The sequence below is a fragment of the Neopelma chrysocephalum genome, unplaced genomic scaffold (genome assembly GCF_003984885.1).
Source record: "Neopelma chrysocephalum unplaced genomic scaffold, ASM398488v2 Primary Assembly neopelma1_88, whole genome shotgun sequence".
NCBI classification, from domain to species: Eukaryota; Metazoa; Chordata; class Aves; order Passeriformes; family Pipridae; genus Neopelma; species Neopelma chrysocephalum.
In genome coordinates this window covers 3,367,801-3,389,210 of record NW_020897750.1, presented here as the reverse complement: position 1 = coordinate 3,389,210, position 21,410 = coordinate 3,367,801, and the positions used below count along the sequence as shown (strand labels likewise).

At 36.7% G+C, this 21,410-nt stretch overlaps 1 protein-coding gene across 1 annotated transcript in view; it reads left to right on the top strand.

Annotated features, from left to right (window-relative positions):
- HHIP (hedgehog interacting protein) overlaps nt 1–18,702 on the top strand; it is a 74,683-nt gene extending 55,981 nt beyond the window's left edge. Inside the window, exons 9-13 of the mRNA XM_027692730.1 lie at nt 1,280–1,403; nt 2,062–2,192; nt 2,788–2,869; nt 13,046–13,194; nt 15,409–18,702. Coding sequence (XP_027548531.1) covers nt 1,280–1,403; nt 2,062–2,192; nt 2,788–2,869; nt 13,046–13,194; nt 15,409–15,602 — 680 coding nt within the window. The 3' untranslated portion in view covers nt 15,603–18,702. The remainder of the gene's footprint in view (nt 1–1,279; nt 1,404–2,061; nt 2,193–2,787; nt 2,870–13,045; nt 13,195–15,408) is intronic.
- The last annotated feature ends 2,708 nt before the right edge of the window (nt 18,703–21,410 follow it).

The following is a 21,410-nucleotide window of genomic DNA, read 5'->3' as shown; positions in this document are numbered from 1 at the left end:
TCATCCACCTTGACTGACTATTTAACAGCTTGTAAATCCACGATGGTAAGATATGATAAATGCCACTGGTCTATCTCCTGGAATGCAGCATTTTCCGGTTTTATTCACATCCCTGGTTCCCCCACCTGTACTTTACTTACAGGCAAAGCAGCTGTGCTGTCTAGTACAACAGTACACAATAGTATCATGCAATTGCACTGCTTCAGTTATTGTGTGTATTTTCTGTGTCCATTTTACAAAAGCCAAACCAAAGAATAATATTTGGTTAACCACTGCTCTGATGGAATTTTGACTGCATCTTTATTGCAGAGTAAACTAAGCAATACTGTGTCTATCCAGAACAGCTTGCCAATATTAATACTAGGCTATGGGTCAACTCCTTCAATAAAAAGAGTTCATCATCCTTTTCTCCCCCATAAAATTTCAGGTCTTACTCTTGTAGAATAATCTGGAAAATGCATTTATTGAAGACTTGCAGATAGCCTTCTGACTAAAAAAGTTCCTATAAAACAAAATGGTCTATTGGCTGTGGCTTTTATTTAAAATTACGCAGTTATCATGTCAAATTGAGCCTACTTTTACCCTAAGCAGTATTTGATTAAATGAATAGGAAAATGTACACTGAAACTTCCTCGAAGAATTATTCGATAGGACTAAACTGCGGTATTGTGAAAAAAGAAAAAAATGTATAGGAATTGCAACTACAGCAACAGCATAAAATTGCCACAAGAAGCTATGGCAAGTTATACTAGTTTTTATGGGATGTAACACACTCATCATGTTTAAAACTCTGATTTTGAAAGAGTTTCTCAAATCACTGAAAGGCTTTGAAAATAAATTCTGTTGAAAATCAGTGGAATTTCTGCTCTTAGTTACTGGACTTTACAGTAAAGGGGGGGTCAATTGTACTCCTGAAGTTCAAGAGATCCATTTTGCAGACTGTATTGACACTAGAAATTAATAGCAGTAACAACATCAATTTCAGTGAAAGTCCAACCTAATCTTTGTGTAGTTTTATTGTCCCAGGTTGTGCACATGGAAGAAAGCAACTATAGCCTCTCCTATTGAAAGTCTTTAATGGATTGTTTCACAAACAGACTTGGTTGTAATTTCATAATTTTTTTTCTTTTTTTTAAATGTTTCGTTTCTGGCAACACATCTTGAATTTTGAGGAATCTTTAAACGGAATTAACCTGTTTTCTTCAAGTAATAGCATTTTCATAAATGTGAATCAACATGAGACTGCACGTGATCTAATGCTACGGTAGTTCCTTTTCAGAAAGCGAGCCTTCACTTTTAGAATTCAAACCATTCAGCAGTGGATCCCTGGTTGGTGGATTTGTCTATCGAGGCTGCCAGTCTGAAAGGCTCTATGGAAGTTACGTATTTGGAGACCGCAATGGGTACGTTTCTTACAACTCACTCTTAAACACAAATGCCTATAGGGTATATTTAACCACTCAGTCTGCTGTATGAAGGACCACCAAAGGTCTTGTATATTGTGTCACTTTGCCAGGTTAGCACTGTGATAAATGCAGATTAAACTCTAGATTTGGAAATAAAATAGCACAGCATTCTAATGGTGACATGCATAACATAGTCAAGCCTTGCAAAAAAGTACAAAGATACTCACATCATGGTTCTCTTAAGATTTTAGTTCTAGATATGCTTACATGCCGCTTTTACACTATGAGGGGAATAAATGTTAATCATGAAACTGTTTCCCAAACAAACTGGTAAGACATTGAAAATTTTTGGGATTTTATGAAAACATCACTGATGGAGCAACATGAATGTTTCTGTAATGAATGGGCATAGTTTCCCCAAACCAGATAGCTGAATATTCACAAATGGTTGTGTAGTATAGCTTGAACACAATTTTGCAATATTTGAATGACTGGATGGCTTTTAAGCATCTGAAAAATAAATCATAAGACAATGAACTGCACAGATGTATCTATGGAGCTTCTTGAAGAAAGTGTTTACTTATTTATCTGGACAATGAAAACTCTCTATTCCAAATGTAATGTAACAATTTGTTTTATGTGTTCTCGAATATAGAAATTTTTTAACACTGCAACAGAGTCCTGCAACCAAACAGTGGCAAGAGAAACCCCTCTGTCTTGGCAACACTGGCTCGTGTAGAGGTTTCTTTTCAGGCCCTGTCTTGGGATTTGGTGAAGATGAATTAGGTAAATATTAAAAAAAGTTCTTAAATCATGAGGCTTATCAGTCATGCCTGCTGAAGTATTCACAATTCTAGTAAATGTTTAAAAAGAAGGCTATCTTTCCTTTGCCAAAGCTGTCTACACTGCTCTCAGCTACACCTCAGCAGCCTTGTAAGAAGAACGGGGAAGGGAATGTGTGGTTGGAAGGGTCAAAGGTCCTTATTGTCTCTCACACCCTGTGAACTGTGTCACTCACTATGACACAATGTATCATATACTTGCCTTTATTCCCAACATTACAGACTTACGTGGCAAAGAGACTGAATGAGCAGACTGATCCCCCTCTTCTCCCTTCCTCAGAAATTTTACCTTTTTTAACCAATTTATACTATATGAAAGACAAAACACTCATGATAGAATATATATCACATTTTAGCATCAATTTGGGTAGAGTGCTTATATACATTTTCAAATACCAATGGTTCTGCTGTATATTTCAGTGTTGTGTGTTTCTTCTGAAGTTTTTTTAATCTCATTTGGCAAATACAGCTAGATCACAAAAGTCATGTATTTTCCTTAGAAAAGGAGAACTAATTTATTGCATTGGCTTTCCTAACAGGTGAGATTTACATATTATCAAGCAGTAAAAGTATGACACAGCCTCACAGCGGAAAACTCTACAAGATTGTTGATCCAAAGAGGTGAGCATTGCATTTCTCTTTCAAATCAGCCTTTCCTTCAACTGGTTAAAAACCAAAAGGTAACCGTAGTTCTTTCCATGTGGCTGAATTACGCAATAGTGACATTCAATAAAAAGGGATGGTCCTGGTAGTTCTGAAGCCAAATGGCTTTTAGGTACCAGATGGAAAGCAGATGCTGGAATTCTCCTCGGTGCTACTGCTTCCTTACTTGACACTATGGTGGGACAATGCACAACAGGAGCTGGCTCAAAAGAGTAGTACTGGGTGGCAATATCTATTCTAAACAACTACAGAAAATCATTTGACAGTACTAGCTAGCGTCAGTTTTGCCACAAATAAGTTCTGAGGGAGTAGTTCAGCCTTTCCCAAATATCATTTTGGTTTTATAGGAGATACCACCAGTGGGGAATAACACAGAGGCCTCACTCAGTCCTCAGTGGGTGTGAAGTGTCTCTGCTTACTAGTTTTCAATGTCCTTCCATACCCCTGCATTTACCTGTCTCTCCCTGGGCAGGTTTGGAGCCCCAAGGAAGGAAATCCTTTGTCCTTGGGCTGTGTGCCAGAAATACACGAAGTTCTTTAACAGTTCTTATAACTCTGCTTCTAAAAGGCTTATAAATCCCACTCAAGTGATTTATAAGACTCAGATTTAATAGGATTGGTCTAATTATTTAGACTAATTTACCAGTTTTAAAATGAGGATAAATTAAAATTATCAAACCAAAGTTTCTTGAGATGTGATCTTTACAGAGCAGCTAGAGCCACGAAAATATTAGGGAATATGAAAAAAAAAGCCAATCCCCAACATGACCCATGGGCCCCAGCAGCAGTAAGATCTGATGACTAGCAGATACTCACTTTGGCTGGGGGAATACCATTTTCTTCATGATGGATCTTGCTGCTCTATCAGACCAAGTCTGGCAAGTAAAAGTAGCACATCCATCCTGAAAAAGCATCAGAAATCAACACAAAATGAAAGAGCCAACAGAAGTGAAGTTTGTTGTATAATTACTTTGACCCCATCATACCCTGCAAAAGCTACTGTCTGTTTTTTTCAGCATCTACTTTAGCATGTTTCTCCATTAGTATCAGATACAATCAGACTTGCATTTTTGGGTTTGCTATTAAGAAAAGAATTTTCCTGTTCAACTAAAACTCTAAAAATTGTTATTGGGACAACAAGTGAATACAACAATAAAATCATGAAATTGGATGCACGCTGTACTATAAGTTACAGTAGAGTTTCAGTGTTTTATAACTGTACTATCCCAAAACAATAGCAAATAGTCTGGAAGCAGATGTTACTACAGGTTAGTGCAGTCTGTCAGTCAAGGTTATTATGTATGTTTTATTTATGCTTTCTGGTATTGAAAACATTTTTTCAGAACAAAACTTGCCATTCTTACTGGGATTGTTTAGTCTGTTGGTGTATGGTTTTAAGTGAATTTTACACCCTAAATCCACTATTAGTATCTAATTACATGGGGCTGCCTTGTTTGACCTCGGCTTTTTGTTCTTGTTACCTCTTCCAGTAGGGTGGTCTTCAGCTGACATACCTGAAAGGCCAGACCTCCCATTGCTGCACTCACGGTTGGCTGTTTTCATGTATGGAAAAGGGTCAAGACTGTGTTTGGTTACTGGTGAAAGTAACCAGAAAACTACGGAATACTTTTGTAAATTGGCACACAGTTGAAATTAAACAGACTGTGGCAAAGGGATTTAGTTTTTGGTAATCTTTTTTTAGAAACATGGAGTAATTTTCATTCAGGCAAAGTTTTGAGTTTTGTTGTTTTTCAGTCTCACACCACTGCAGGCTTTTAAGGGAAAGATAATGAGATACTTCCACAAAAGAGAGCTGTAGCTCTATTTACCATTTCGTGCTAAGTTCCTATTACCCATGTAAACAATTTTTAAAAATTCTGTGGCTTTGGAAAATGTTCATGTAAACTTTTATTAACAGAATATTATTATTCACATGCTAATGTTCTTTCACATGTTAATATTTTATTGCTTCTTCCTCATGGTGTGCATCATACCAATACAAAAATATATATATGTAAACACTGGCACACTAAAGATGATACAGGTGGACTATGAGCATCAGGTATAAATAAAATCATCAAACTATTGATCTTTCATGTCTTAGAAATTCATTACTTAATAACAAAACCCTGTGAGAGGTGGCCCCTGGCAGACTTGTTAATTTGCAAAGAGAACTTTCCATGCCTGGGGCAGTGTAAAAGAACAAAATTATCATTCCTTGTGGTAGTCCCTTGCTGAAAATCAATACCTTCATGCAAAACCCAGGCTTCTTCTGCTAGTGGTCATTTGTAAACTGCTGCAAGCTTGCAAAATTATTCTTTTATTTCAGATAATGAATGTTACATGAAGGTGCAGAATTTGTATTCTTTTGATCTTTGTCGAATCATAGAAACATTAGGGTTGAAAATGAGCTCCAAGATCATCAAGTCCAACCTTTTGAGAGAACACCACCTTCTCAACTAGAACATAGCACTAAATGCCAAGTCCAGTCATTTCTTGAACACTTCCAGGGATGGTGACTCCACCACCTCCCTAGGCAGCCCATTCCAATGCTTGACAAGTCTTCCAGAGAAGAAGCTTTTCCCAATGTCCAACCTGAACCTCCCCTGGCACAGTTTGAGGCTGTGTCCTCTCATCCTGTAGAAAACTACTGCATAATCAAAAGTTGTTCTCAACCATAACCATGACCCGGACTTTCTTGTCTCAAATGTGGCTTAGGACAGAAATCTACTACTTGGATATTGCTAGCAATAGAAAAAAATCAAAATAAGTGGGCAGGTTAAAACATTATAATATCAGAAGATGAGGGTAATCCAAGGAACCCTTTGAATTAGTCTTCAATACTCAGCAATGGTAAAGTCCTATCCCAAAAGAATCCTTCAGATGTAATAAAAATGAGGTGTTAAACTGAGGTGATACATGACAAATTGATAAACATGATCAACAAAGAGGTTCTGAATCCCACGATTGTCGAGGCAGTTTGAAACGTACAATTCAAGGTACCACAGAGAAATTTTTGTTCAGTTCCTCCAAAGACTTCATGTCAATAACTAAATAGATTCCCATCAAAAGCACATAGTGAAATAATATTTCTTTTTGTAACAAGGTTGTTAAAATGATACATTAGTACTTGAAAGTTTGTAGACAATAAAGTGATTAAAAAAAGCCCAAAGTATGTGAATTGCTGCAAAATACATATATACTATCTATTACCAAAAATAGAGTGAAGGGTATAGCCAATAGCAAATTTAGCTTTGAGATTGGAGGAGATGTTGGAAACACTAAGAATTACAAACACATAAAACCAGCATGAGGCACATCAGTTAAACTGGCAGTCAAGAGGAGAAGTTCTCAAGTTAAAATTGTGTCTCTGAAAAATATATCCATTTTTTGATGATTATCAAAAAAACCAACACTTTCCAGGAACTGGTGAGAAAATACAGGGAGAAAGACTTATTTTCTTCTCAACTAAAAGGGTTAGTCAGATATCCTGAAGATTGATGCCAATACTAGTATTTTATAAATTGCCTCTGTGACCAAAAACAAAACCTTTTTATTTTGTGGTTTCCCACTTTCTGTTTCATAATTTTTCTGTTGTGCTTTCTACAAATACATACTCATATCAATCACAAAAGCATTGATGTATTCAAAGGCAAAATAACTAGGTGAACAGTGATGTAGAAAATGTATAGAGGTTCAAATATTCCAGCTGGTTGATAACAGAGAAAATAGGAGACAACCCCATTAGAAAAGAAAATGTAATCATTTTTCTAGCATGATGAGAGGAGAAAATCAACTGTGAAAATGAATATTTAAATAAGTAAGATCTGTTGATAGGTCCATGTACTCCATAACTTAAACATTATTACCAGACCAAGAAGTAAGAAAATAAACTTTGGATGGTAGTAGGACAGCCATGAAGTGGCTTTGTAAGTCTTCTTTTAGAATACTTGCAACGGGATCACTTTTATTTCTAAGGAAATTATAGATAAAATGAAAGACATCCAGAGAAGAGATCTCAAACTGACAGACAATGCAAAAGTTTTCCATTTGAAGATGTGCTGTATCCTCTGTGAAGTTTTAAGAGTTTGCCACCATCCATACGGTGATTCCAAAGGGGATGAACAATTCTTTTGACCAGGATGGCTCACTGAAGCCAGAAGGTGACTTTTACAAAAGAGGACAGAGCTTAAGTGTCCCTGCACACATAGGAAGATTTCCTCTTCCTCTCCTTATAACACCTTATAGATCTGGATTTCAATGTGTTTCCTATCAACAGCCGGAATAGCTGCTTTCCATTGGGTTGAAACTTGAACTTGATTCAAACCATCTCACTCCTCTTTCATGCCCCTCCAGGGTATATAATTCCACTTATCATCCTTTCCATAATCACCTTCTGGGATTTCCGCTGTCAGAGAATATTTCCAAACAACTGATTTCAAACACGAAGGGACAATATCTAGGTCATACCTCATTCTGACATTGTTCAGGCTCTTTAGAAAACTATTAGTGATTTTGTTTTTTAGTATGAGTCAAGAGTGTTTGATGGTATGATAGAAGAAAAGCATTTACGAAAGTGGAACCCTGTTAAAGACTTTAACTACTATGGAAATGCAAACTCAGAAACACACAGTTTTAGTCTAATCTGCATCAAGATGCTCAGTTCTGATGGATTATAGATATACTCTGAAGCTACTACTGGAAGCTCTCTGTAGAATGAGCCAATTTTGTTGGTGAATGCGCTCACCAAGCCAGGTGGGCCATATGATTTCTTTCTGTTCAGAAAGTTACTATCCCTTAAGTCATTTGAGGGAATGGAAAGCCAGAATTAATGTCTAATTATGTTTAGTTTAGCCAGAGCATGCAAAATTCTTATCTCATTTACCTACCCACATGCAGTTACTATTCCCATAAGAGACACTAAAGAGAAATTAGAGCTTTTTGCGAATACCAGCCTAGAGAGTTTCAATTTACAGAAGTACTTCACAAAAACTCCTTTGTAACCACGATGGAAAAACCTAAGGATTTTTTTCAATCACATCACAGCTCACTGACTGTAAAAGTTTTTGTTTTGGTTTGGGATTTTTTTTTCCCCTTTTTTTAAAGTCTTTCTAGCATTGGCTATTAAGGAGTTCTCACTTTTTATCGCTTTATAAGGAAAAAAACAGCTCAGTTTATCTTTTGCTTATTTTCTGGAGCCTGCAGGAAGCCTCTGCCATCCTAAAGAAAGTCACACATAATAGAGCAGCTTTAGCGCAGTAAGCCAGTCTTTCCCAATTCATCAGTCAAAGTGTTATGCAAGTGGCCCCCTAAATTGATAAATTCCCACAGTGCCTGTTGACCCAGCTGCCAAGTGCTCATGCAGCAGGTGTTGTTTTCATGACCACCCTGACAGTAATACAAACTGTTTAGCAGTTGCATTGACCTCTTAGCTATTAACATTGATACAGGCTTCACTAGGGACTAGTTTTCAAACATGACAGAATTTCTTAAGACTAGAGGTCATGAACAAGTATACCATATAAGAATAAATTTGATATGCTGCTGAGTTTAAATCTTAAAAGCCATGAGTTTTTTCCACATTATTCCCATGTAGTAAATCTGGAGACAAGTAACGAGCTTTTGGCATCTCTCCCAGGACTAAAGGTATACTTTTTAATTTTAGAAGCTGTACCTGAAGAGATGCTATATTTATTCCATGACAAGTAGTAAATTTAGTCTATGACAAGGAGTGAAACAAAATTATTTTTTCTTGACATTTTCCCTTATAAAGGAAAAAAACCCAACAACCAGTGCACAAATTTTGGTGAAATACTTTAGGATCATTATAATGCCTAATATCTTCTGTGCAGGTAATTGAAGCATAGCATTCCATATATTTTGTGTCACAGTCAGGATTTCTACGGCAGTGTGTCTTGTTTGAATCTGAACATCCAGGAATTTTGTCTGGTTTTTTTTTTTCCTCTACTTTAGTGGAGAAGGAGAGATTTTGATATTGTGTCAAAAGCATGGTGAAGGAATTGCTTTCTGTTCAGTACCATTGTTTTACTCCTGAATTTGGCCCTCCATTTGCATCTGAGTTACAAATAGCACATATAGCAACTAAATCACTCCGTGCATTTTTGTGGAGAGAAGTGCTAAAGAAAGCATGAAATCCTGAGCAACACCAGGATGAGTCTTAATCTATTAAAGCATGTTAGACTTTTATATGCCTCTAAACTAACAGCAGAGGCTACTTTCTTATATTAGCTACGGTAAGGCAGCAAAAATTTCTTTACTCATTGTAGAGTCAAGAATTCCCAGCTCGCTGCACACGTCAGCGAAGGGATCCAGTGAGGGCCCCAGCCCCCAGTACAACTTTTCCTCCATGTTCCATACATTTAGAGTTGTTATACAGTTTCATGAAAGCCTGTTTTAACAAGCAAGATATACTGTACTGTACTGTATATATGAACAGCTCTTTAAGATAACTAGAATTGTACAGACCATATAAATAGTCATTATCAGCTACATTTTTGGCTGACTTTCTGTGGACCAAATAGTGCTTACTGTAAGAGTAATCAAGCTGTACCCTTTAGAGTTTTATAGATTGAGGAATACAAGGAAAAAAATTCTCTCCAGCCCAGAGTGTGGCTCCATCTACTCCCCTCCATTTTCCACGTCAAGAGACACAGCGAAGCACTAGTTATATAAACAAAATCATAGGCTTGTCTAAGTGCAGGAAAGATCAAGTCCCAACAGTCCGTTTCGAGACTTATGTTATCTTCATGAAATTCAGTTCAACTTGTACTGAGACTGAAAATTTCCACCCCTTTCAAGCCTTAAAAACACAAAGTGTAAGTACTGAGGGGCAGTGACTTTCTCTCCACACACGTTGGTCCCATAACAGCATTTGAATCCTGAGAAAGAAGTGTGGCTTTTCCTTTCCACAGCTAAGGGAACCCAGCAATTCTCACACACAAGAAGGATTCTGCTGCAGCTGCATTTGTATTCCTCTTCTCCTAAGGCACTCTGCCAACCACAATTTTTTCCATCTTTGTTTCTACTCCACCCCACCATTAATAAATAGTACAAGTTATTGATTGATGGTAGAATAAAAGGCAAGGTTACATTCACAAGTACCAAGAGCAGTAGAAAATTTTAAATTATAAAAGTGACCAGCCATACTTGGCTGGATACAAAAAAAGCATGATTTCTGCCTTCCTATTACATACAAAAAGAACCATATATTCCAGCATTATCATAGATAAATACTTTACATCTTTTAATAAAATAAATCATTATGTATACAAATAAAATATCTTTGTGACTTATGAGGCCATTCTTTGCTAAAGATTTGCCACTGGAGCTTGTTCCCAAGAGATGCTCCAGGAACCTGAGGTTATACTTCCTGCTAAACACAGCACTCTACTTGTGTTTGAGCAAGAAGAAGAGAAGACTCCCATTTAAAGTAACTTGAAATACATGGGCTTTAATAGTGCCAGATGAAGAAAGAATCTTGCCTCCTATGCAGCTGGCTATAAAGAAATCATCTCAAATATAGACTTTTTTTTACTCAGACATAGGAATGAGAAAACAGATCTTTTTCCTTTAAATCTGAACAAGTCTCCACTGAAAATCATATAATTTTGTAGAACAGTTTCCAAAATATCATTGCCTGTGAATATTGCATATAATTTTTAAGCGTAGAAACTTTTTTAACCAGATCATGTGTAACACACTCATTACTACAGAACTGGAATTCCTTACAGGTCAAAAAAATAATGCATTATATTTAAAAGACAGCTGTGGAAATATGTAAACACTAAAACTGAAAGGGTTTCAAATATGCTGTACCAAAGGTGTCAAAACATGTTTCAAAGCCCTTAAATAATACAGGACCTTCAGTGATTCTCAGAAATGGTTTGGAAATCAGAACTTAGTGCCACGCTAAAGATTCATCTACACATTCTTTCTGCCCTTAACATCTTTGGGGAACCAGTTCCTCTGTATGAATGTTTAAATAATCATGGTAGTAATTAAGATTGAGCAGAGAAAGTGCTATGGTGAAACAAACCAGTGAGCCTGTACTCTATTAGTCTTTCTCAAAGAAAAATGCAAGAAATCCTGTAGTGTACAGTTAGCAAGCTGCATGCCAAAATGGGAGGGGGAAATGTAAGCCCAGTCAGCGAGTGAGGGACTTCGATGACATTAGGTATGAATGCTTATTTTTCTTAAAAATTATTTTTACTCTATCTAATATTACTTTGAATGGTCCCATTGTGCATAGAAATATCTTTTAAAAATCCTACTAGAACATGGGCTTCATTGATATTTTAGAAGCCATGAGTTCAGCTAGTTAATTTTATTTTCTTTAGCTTAATTTTTTCCCCTTGATATTTCTTCTAATGTTGAAATGGGAGATAAACAAGAATGCCCAATTTTCCTCCTCTTTTTTTTCTGTCACAGTTTTCTGCACCTCCATCATACCCATTCTTTCTCAGACTCCAAAAACTATCCTTTTCTCCACACAAGAGTATCAGTCTAGGATTTTAATATTTGACAGGGTAATCAGGGCACAAGTTGCTATTCCAGCTATTTGCATATAATTGGGGGTGTAATACTGATGTTAGTATTATGAACAATGTTATTTTCTATTCTATCTAATACCATTTTGGTTTGGTTTGTTTGGATTCCAGCTGGACACTTAGCCAAGCTTTCTTAAAGCTCTCCAGAAAAGTATTAGAATCTTTGTCCTGCAAATATCAAGCTTAGGAATGTATGCCAGTAGTTCAGATTTTTTCCTTGAGAATGAGTAATTTTGTATTTGTCACTAATTAATTTAATTTACCATGATGCTCCAATTCAATTACTTGATTAGAACACTTGGGAGATCCTGACATTCTTTTCTAAACTTATTCCTGTGCAATGAAACCTACAGCAGAGACAAAACACGGTACTTCTACTGGGAACCTGTAGCCTTGTGATGATCCTATCAGTCTCTATCTGCTGAATTCAGACAGCAAATGAAAAAAGTGGTCAGTATGATGACATACAGCTAAATTTAAAAACAAACAAACAGTAAATACCTAAAAAACCGTAGGAAGTTGTATCAACAGTTAGGGCACACTTAAGTTAAAACACTTAAATCTTTTACACACTTGACACTGCAGAAGGAACACCACAATTACTCCTTTGTTAAAGAAGATAATGCTGTTCTTTTGTAAACAAAAAAAAGGCTACTGGATATCCAAAATATTTTGTAGAGAGTGACAGAAACAATTGCATTACATAAGACTTGACAACAAGAAGCCCAACAAAAAAACCCCAACATCTGAAATATTCTAAGTCAGCTGAACTAGAATTTCCTTTGTGCGTACATTTTACAGAATCACCTACAGAAAGGCTGAGTTTGGAAGGGGCCTCTGGAGGGCACCTGGTCCAACCCAGGGCTCAAGCAGGGACACCTACATCCAGTTTCCCTACATCCAGGACGATGTCCAGACAGCTTCTGAGTATGTCCAGTGATGGAGACTCCATAACCTCTCTGGGCAACCTGTGCAAGTGCTTGGCCACTCTCATAGTGAAAAAATCTTTCCTGATGTTCAGATGCTTAAATAAGCATCCAAAATGCAGAATCCAAATATGATTCCATGAAAATATGGAAGTAAAAAAGCCGGCAGAGTAAAACTGAATTTGTAGGCAGAGGTAATACTTTTGCAGAATTATTATACAGGTCATAATGTATGACATAAAACTTGTTCAGGTTACTCTTCCCAGCATACGGTGGGGAAGTCTAAATCAGCTAGAAACACAAAAAGACACCATCAGATGCTGCCTGTGATAAGCTCTTCAGCAAGCTGATTTTGCCGGGTTCGTGCTTCAGGAATTCTCATGGACTATTATTCAACCTTGTAGAAGATCTCTGAAGGCAGTTATAAGAAATAACAGCAAATAGTACTGTATTTTTCTGTAATGTAACATATCATCTCTATGCTTATTGGTTTTCCTGAGGAAGAGCGCAATCCCCTTAGCACACAAGTTCTCCCACTGCCAGTACCATAACAGAGAATCAGGTCTTTAAAAAAATATCGAAATTTTTTCTCATTGACCCTGACTTTTAACTGTTTGCTTGGTTTGTATATTTTTATTCAGGCCTTTAGTCCCTGAAGAATGCAAAAGAACGGCTCAGCCTGCACAGATACTGACATCTGAATGCTCAAGGCATTGTCGGAATGGGCACTGCACTCCCACAGGAAAATGCTGCTGTAATCAAGGCTGGGAAGGAGACTTCTGCAGAACTGGTTTGTATATAGATTCATAGCAACAGTGGAAAAAAGCAGTGACATGTCATAATTTGCTTTCAGTTATTTTTTCAGAGAAGTTTTAAGTACAGAATGCAATTAATAGCATAAATATGACATACAACAGTATTCTTATTTGTTCCACCAAGACTGTAAAATGAAAGGAAGTCAATACACGTTCCTTGTTTGGACATTCAACTTCCACTTGCAGTATTATCACTGTCAGTGTCAAACAGGGGTACCTTGTCAGGAAAGATGGGAAATAAGAACTTGAAAAGTCTAGTTTTGGTACTTTTTTGATTTTGATCCTACAAAATGAAATGGCTCCAGTTTGTTAAAGAGAATTCTATGTACAAATTACCATAAAGCAGAACATTATTGTGATCCCTTATTACAGTGATTTCATTAACTCTTGTTGCTTTAGCTTTTAAAAGTCACTTGAAGAAAGTGTAGTCAAATTAGATGTTGGGTGCACCAGCAAAAGGGTGAGGTGAATGAACCTGGAGTGCTGCAGCTGTGTTATCACTGTCCCACAGAGGCTGTGGTTGTGTCTGAGCTGTACAGTAACATAATGGCAGTAGAACTCAAAGGAGAGTCAGGAACTAAGACAAAGCAAGGATCCCACAATGGACCAGGGATAATTCCGGTTGGAAGGGCACTCAGGAGGGCCCTGGTGAGGCAGGGTCAGCTATGAAGTCCTTAAGCCTCGAGTGTAAATCTCAGCAACCTCCAGGATTTTAGCGATGAGCAGGAGTGACTTTGGAATGACATTAAATTCACAAATGATGGATCTTAGGGCAAGATTCATGAGCTGCCCATCATACCACTCTGCAACAAAAGCAGGTTTGAGAAATTGTCCAACCTTCAATTGTCCTCACTTGTCAGTCAGAGCTTTCCTACATTTAGAGAATGAGGCCCATTCTACATTCCACTTTCTCCAAGTGGAACTTAAAGTAAAAAATGCCTCCAACGTGAGCATAAATGGGTCTTGAATAATCTGGATATTTTTAAAAAATACAGATTTATGGTAGGTAATTTGATGGACGCAATAAACAAGAAAGGTACAGAAAATATGTAGACTGAGGATCTTTCTTTCCTGTATTCTACGCAACATTTAACAGAGATGGTCTAGGTTGGACCTCAAGCCACTATTATAATTTAAATAAGAAAAATTATTCTACAAGATATCAATTTCCTTCTAGTGTCATTAAGAAGCTTGTGGATAAAATCAAGAAACCTTTTTTATTTATATAGTGTATTATAAATATCTGTAAATCGATATTATAGTTTATTGTAATAGATAACATTAAACAGTATAATACCTGCAAAAAAAAGAAAGATATGTTGTGTATATCACAGCACTGTGACTCTACTCCAGAAGAAAATACCTCCACAACTAAAGTTATTATTAGTTTTGCTAACACTGGCCACAATTTAAAATAGCAGTTATATTTCAAAAGCTGAAGCAAGCTGATTAACCTAGAACTCAATAGGTAAATCATCTGTTAAAGAGAGAGGGGAAAACTTTAAAACCACCTATATAACTGATAAAAACTGTTGAAAAAATAACTCTGGCTCTTTTTTCACTAAATGGAATTTAATCCTGGTCCCAGGGTTCAGTGATGCAAGAGCCAAGGGAGTGCATCTTTGCTCAGTTTTAGTCTGCTCTGCTAAGGAAAGAGTGTAGTGCAGAACTCTGTGTGGACAAAGGAGTTTTCCTGAGATTCAGCACTTGCTGACTTGGAGATGGCCATGTGCTAAAACGTCTCACCAACTTCAGGACTTCTTTGGGATGCCAGCATAAGAAATGGAATGAGGTAGACCACCACTGGTCTAGATCTAGGTGTGATGTGTATCTTGTTTTCAAATTATAAGATATGTGGAGCCTGAAGTCTTTTGAAATAGGTTCCTATTCACTCCAATATCCAATCTGAATATGGGAATTAGACATTTAAAAAATATCTGTTATTTATCAGTCTTTCGTGGGTGATGTCCACTCAGACATACAAAATTACTTCCTCCCTCTAATATTTTAGAATTTTTAAAAATATGCTTTCACAATTTCTAATATTTCATTTTTTCTATTTTCTTTAATTTATATGCTTTCTTCATCACTATAAGGCTAGAAAAGCTCTTAATGAATGTCTAACTGTATCTTTTCAGTTTGTGATGTTCTAAACAAATCAGAAAAATCACTGGTTTTTTTCCCCACAGCAAAATGTGACCCAGCCTGTCGACATGGAGGTGTCTGTGTAAGGCCTAATAAATGCTTATGTAAAAAAGGCTATCTCGGCCTCCAGTGTGAACAAGTGGATAGAAGCATCCGAAGAGTGACAAGGGCAGGTATTCTTGATCAGATCCTAGACATGACATCCTATTTGCTGGATCTAACCAGCTATATTGTATAGTTCCTGGGACTGTTTGGAAACTACACTCTCAACGGGCATTTGTTTTGAATCCTGTCATTTTTAAAAGACTCTTATCCTGCAGCAAATACCGGCGATCTGAGTTACTTTATTAATTTAAGTATAATATCCACAAATGTGCAGAAAAATTCCTCGTATGTGTGTAAATATTCCTGTACGTCTCCACAGACGTCCCGATATCCAATATGTGCACACATACCCATGCACACGCGCTATCACAAATACGGTTTTGCAGAGAGTGGAATCTTTTTTAATATTTATTTCTTCATGAGAAATAGTTTACAAAGTAATTCCACTGTAAAACACATTTTCGTCACAGGACTTCCATGATGTCTTAATGGATTCTTTGATATCCCAGCAATCTCGTGTCTGTACTTATCTGATTATAGCGGTGAGGAAGCAGTTTTCAAACATCGCTGTATAAACTGCTGGACTTAATAAAATCCAGTTTCTAAGGTGAACTGAACTACATCATGAGACAATATTTCAGAACTGCTTAATGCATTCCTATCTAGGCAATTCATTGTAAGACTGTAACCTTCACTTTCATCAATGTAACTCTATTACAGAATGTTACCCATTTCTTTATCTAGCATAGATGCAAAAATCTGGTTATCGCAGCTTAATATCAAGATTGTTTCAAGTGTTTAATAATTAAATTATATTCGCATATTTCAAAACCAGTCATCCTAGAAGGTCTGCTTTTTATCATATATTTTATTTAACGGTGGGCACTGGGTTCATGTTACATATTTATATTATTTTATTTTATTTTTATAATATAGACATCACCTAGATGAGACAGCTTTACCATGTCCTGTAAAATACTAAAGTTACATTTTTCACCAACTTAATTGGCAAGACGGGGAAAGAGAGAGCAAACACACACACTTTAATGTGTTGTGGATCTAATCTAGAAATGTATCCTTGTGTCAACTTGTGTTCATTTACGATGGATGAGAAAAAAAACAACCGCCAATCGATCACAATAAAATTTCAGCATGTGTTAAAAGTGTCCATAAAGTGGTTTTCACTGTAACAGGACAGTGTAAGAGGTTATGCAAGCAGGCTGCTGCCAGTGTCACACTGAACAGAATGTCCCTGGTCGGGAGCTCACAAGAGCACTTGTTGCCTGTGCACGGTGTCACTTGTAGAAATCGTATAGTGATTCTTGACAAATGTGGTTCTACATGTAAATGTTCCTTCAAGAGCTAACACAAAACTGAGTCTTTGTAAATGTATCAATAAATATGGTGTACATGCTATAGTCAGGTTTTCTAAGGTATTAAGAGTCTAATTACATGTATATGCAGAACTGGTGCCCTCTTATCTCCAGCTCTAGGGTATTATTGGCGGTTTCTTTGCTCACTACTTACCATCTATCAGGTTTCCTTTGCACTATCTGGCTTTTATAAAATCTTGCCTAAGAAAAGAAAATAAAATAGCCACAGTGTGCACATCCTGTGGTCCTTATAAGCAGCTGCTCATGCATCAACAATTGACAACACTTTAGTCAATGAGATCTAAAAGACTGTAGCCATATTACTCTCCAGTAGCAAAATTACCTCTCCAGGGCAGCGACATGCAACAAATTTTCCTTTATAGAAATTTGTCAGTCTTTATTTAGTAGGTATTAAATCTGAAATTACAGAGCGACTGATACTTGCGTTTCTGTGTCTTACACATTCCAGCTCAGAGGAACAGAAAATTACATTTGCCCTCCATATATGTTTGCCTGGGTTTCGAGTGACCTCATGCCACATGGAAATTGGTTGAGAAATCTTGGTTAAGTGCTCAGAGAACAATGGTCTGCATTAAAAAGTGCATGCATAATTTTGCACAATGTAGATTCAACTGACAGTCCATTGAAAGACATCTTGGGATTAAATGAGCATGAAGACCAAATTGCCCTCTCACCCCAGAAAAGGGTGGTCCCTTATAGTCACACGAACACTTCATTGGCTAAGCAGTGTGACCAATCTTAAAATGAACCCTGTGGTAGCATCTGTAGGTTAATAGCAGCTCTTTGTCTCCGCTGCTTTCTGCCTTTAGTCTTTTCCCTGAATTCCATCACAAAAAGTTTTACAATTAAAAAATGTCCTGACAACCATTTTTGTAAATTGACCTTAGCATCTAATCTTTCCTTATTCAACGTGGGTGACAAAAATGTGAACTTCTCCTGAATGAGCCAGCTGTCTAAATCTGTCACATAGCGCGGTTTTATTACACTCTTCATAATCAGCAAAGCAAGAAAGTCGCTGAAGTATTTTAGCAACGTTTAAATATCTGACAGAGATAACATCTTTAACACTTTCTTCAATGAAATATATTTAAAAATAAACCCAATTTTAATTCCACTGTGACACATTATTTTCAACAACCAGCTGGGGAGATGTGATAGTTCTTTTCTCACTGCTTAGTTCCTTAAAAAATACCACAGATGGCACCTAAATTGAAGACTTACAATAATATATATGCCATAGTCATGCAGAGAAGGGATAACAATGATCTTAGAGTTTTGATCTTAATAATAAAGGCAATTTAGTTTACTAGTGAAATCAGAAAATAAAATTCCAGTAAGAGCTAAGAATTAAATCCAGGCCTTATTCAAATCAATGGCAAAAACTTATATCAGCTCTGCTGCACCCAGAAATCACTTTCAAAATTTAAGCAAAATACTTCAGCTTATTTTATTTAAAAAACATTTTCTGTTTGAATCATTCCCCCAAAACTTGAAAACTAAGAAGTAATCTAAATGAAGATTAGAGAGAAAGGGGAGATAGTTTGTGAAAGTGTTTTGTTTCATTTTTAAATCATCTTTTATATCATGGGAAAGCAAACATCTGCATTAAGCCCACATGTACATAGGAAGTCCCACTGCAAAAGAAGTATTCTCAAAAAAAAAAAGACACAAAAAATCCTAGCTGCTTATTTATCAAAAGAAATTATACTATTAAAAAGAGTGAGCAAACCCCAGGCCTAGCCACCCAAGATGCTGATATAAAAAGGGCAACTGCAGTAATTGCCCTGAGAATTGGCATACAAAAAAAAAAAAAAGGGGTCTGTAGAAAGCCTGTTGCCAGTTAGGTCATTCTGCAGCCATTCTCACACAACCTCCGAGAGTGTCCCAGAATAAAACTGAGCTTATAAATGAAACTAGATAAATGAGGCAATTAGATAAGGGCCTCCAGAAGGGATTTTATGTATGTGCTCAAGTTGTCTCTGTCTCTGTGTCTCTCTCTCTCCTAATCTTTTATTCCATTCATTTCTTCCTTTATTCGGAGATACTGCCTCTCTGTTCCCAACACATTGTACATTTCAAGCATTCTCTAAGGCTTTCCACTGTTAAAAGAGAACAAACATACCTGTTGCAAGAAACATAACTCTGTTTCTGGTGTCTGCTAGTTTTAAACCTCTGTTTTATTATTTGGAACAGAAAACTTTCATTTTTCTCTTTTTAAATGCCACTGATCAGAAAGAAGGCATATTATTGGAATATAAGGAGAAACATCTTTACTCCATAGATAAGTAAGGACACAGGAAGATGTTATGTAAAATCAGCTCCAAATTGTTTCACTCCATTTCAGAAAAACAGTAAACTCATTTTTCTAATGCGTTCAATAAGAAATATTAACTCAAACCCTCCCCCTCTGGGAATAAATTCCTCCTGTTAACAGTCAGGGACACAGATGCAAACCCCTTGTACCTTTAAATCCTTGCAGGTTATTATATGTCATGCAAACAAATTGTATGTTAGTTATAAATAAGAGGACAAATTCTGTATCACCAACATGACACCTCTGTTTATCTCCTTCTTTCATTCACTTCTCCACATTTGGCTTTGCAGCTCCTTCCTTTCTAGAACCACAGCAAACATCAATAATCCCTGGTTGCTTCAGGTGATGCTTATTATTTTTGAAACTGCCTGACAGACACGTGCAACAAAAAGGCTTCCCAGCAGGCTGAGGCTTTTATCTTTTGATCATTCCACAGAACTTTGTTATTTTATAGTGACTTCTAATACTGTGTCTTAGCTGGATATTTACAGTTCAGGAGTACCAGTCTCACACAGCTCAGGCTCAGGCTGAGAAGTTCAGGTACAGATAGACTGAAGCTGGAGGAAGGGAGAAATCACTTTGTTACTTTACAGTCACTGTGCTTGTCAGAAAGTTACCAATTTCAATTCAATGATCAGATGCCTTAACTGAAAAGCATAATGATATTCCTGGGATTCTGAAATATTGCTTTTCAGTATACACTTCCTATAATTTAGGATCAGAAATTAGGACCTTTTCATGTAAAATTATGCAAAATTGAGATTCTGAAATTATGAACAAGTAATTTCCCAGGTGTAAAGTCCCACTGTGATAAAAATGTAATGTAATTCTACTTGTATCCATGAAATAGGCATTTATAAGATTACGTGTACATGGAAAACACAAGTTCGAGGACATCCTGTTCTGTTTATTTTTCCTTAATTAAGTAAATTCTTTAAAAGACATTAATGTGTTTTAATTTATTATCCTTTTATTTATCAGTGTATCAGTTTATTTAGGAATTATACCATTTTGATCTTCTTTCCAACTTAAAATGTGATCCTTGTCTCAGGAAAAAAAACAAAAGGAAGCCAGGAAGTGAATGAAAATTCACAAATATTTTGCAATTAAAAAAAAAGAGTAACGTTCTCACCGAAAAGGCAACCAACACTTAAAATTTATTCCAATTCAAATTTGAAGAAAATTTATACCAATTAATCTAGGTTCTGGCTAAAAATACTTGATAAATATTTCTGTAAGTAGTTTCAGGACAAAATGTTTTAGAAACATTGAGAAAATACTGTTTTGCTGAAAAGTTTGTTGTTTTCAACAACAGAGTAATTCAGTGAAATAAGACACGTACTTTTTGGGATATAGGTGTGAAACAGCAGAAGCCACCTGAAAGCTTAGTACGGGATTACTTTAATCTTTGAGGGCCTGACTCCAAGTCCATTGATGTCAACTGAAAATCTCCTATTGACTTCATTAGTTATAGGATTAAGTCTTTAAAAGATATCCACTTAGCTGGCAGAAGATCTTAACTTCAGACATCAGTGCACACATGACCTCTCTGTGTCTGCATCTCCAGTCATTAGACCAGTGTTTTGCAGAATCAGACTGCAGATTCAGCCCTGCACAAAGCCATACAAAGCATATCCAATCCTCTCGGGTTTCCTGATAGGTATTGCCAACGTTTACACAAAATCTGCCAGGCTTCTTGATACTTCTTGGAAAATGTTGAACAATTAGCTCCCGTGTGTTCTCTTTCACACATGTATACGCTTGTTTCAAACAGCATATGCCAGTAAGCAGGAAAGTAATTGAAATATCAGGTCATTGTCCCCATTTTATGAAATGGCCATAGTAAGATGGGGCCCAAGGTAGACCCCACAGATGCTCATGAACATCCATGCAACAGTTCCCTTGGCTGTTTTGAGTCCAGTATTACAAGGGATGATTTTGGCAGTATTAGGTGAGTTTTCAGACCTTTTTTTCCCTGTATATTTAGCAGGGATGGTGTAACACTTCAATCGAGACTATATCCTAATCCAAAAATGTTGTTGTCACCCTTACTAGTAAGACTAGGGAGACTGAAAGTGGTGAGAGTCCTCAGTACTGACATACCAGGCCTAAGCGATAACGGGGTGGGACATGAGCAGACACTCCTTAGACGTGTCCTACACGTGGGTTTGCTGCTTGCCTTTGTTCTCATTGATTTCAGTTACAACTCTGCACACAGAATTTATTGTGCTCT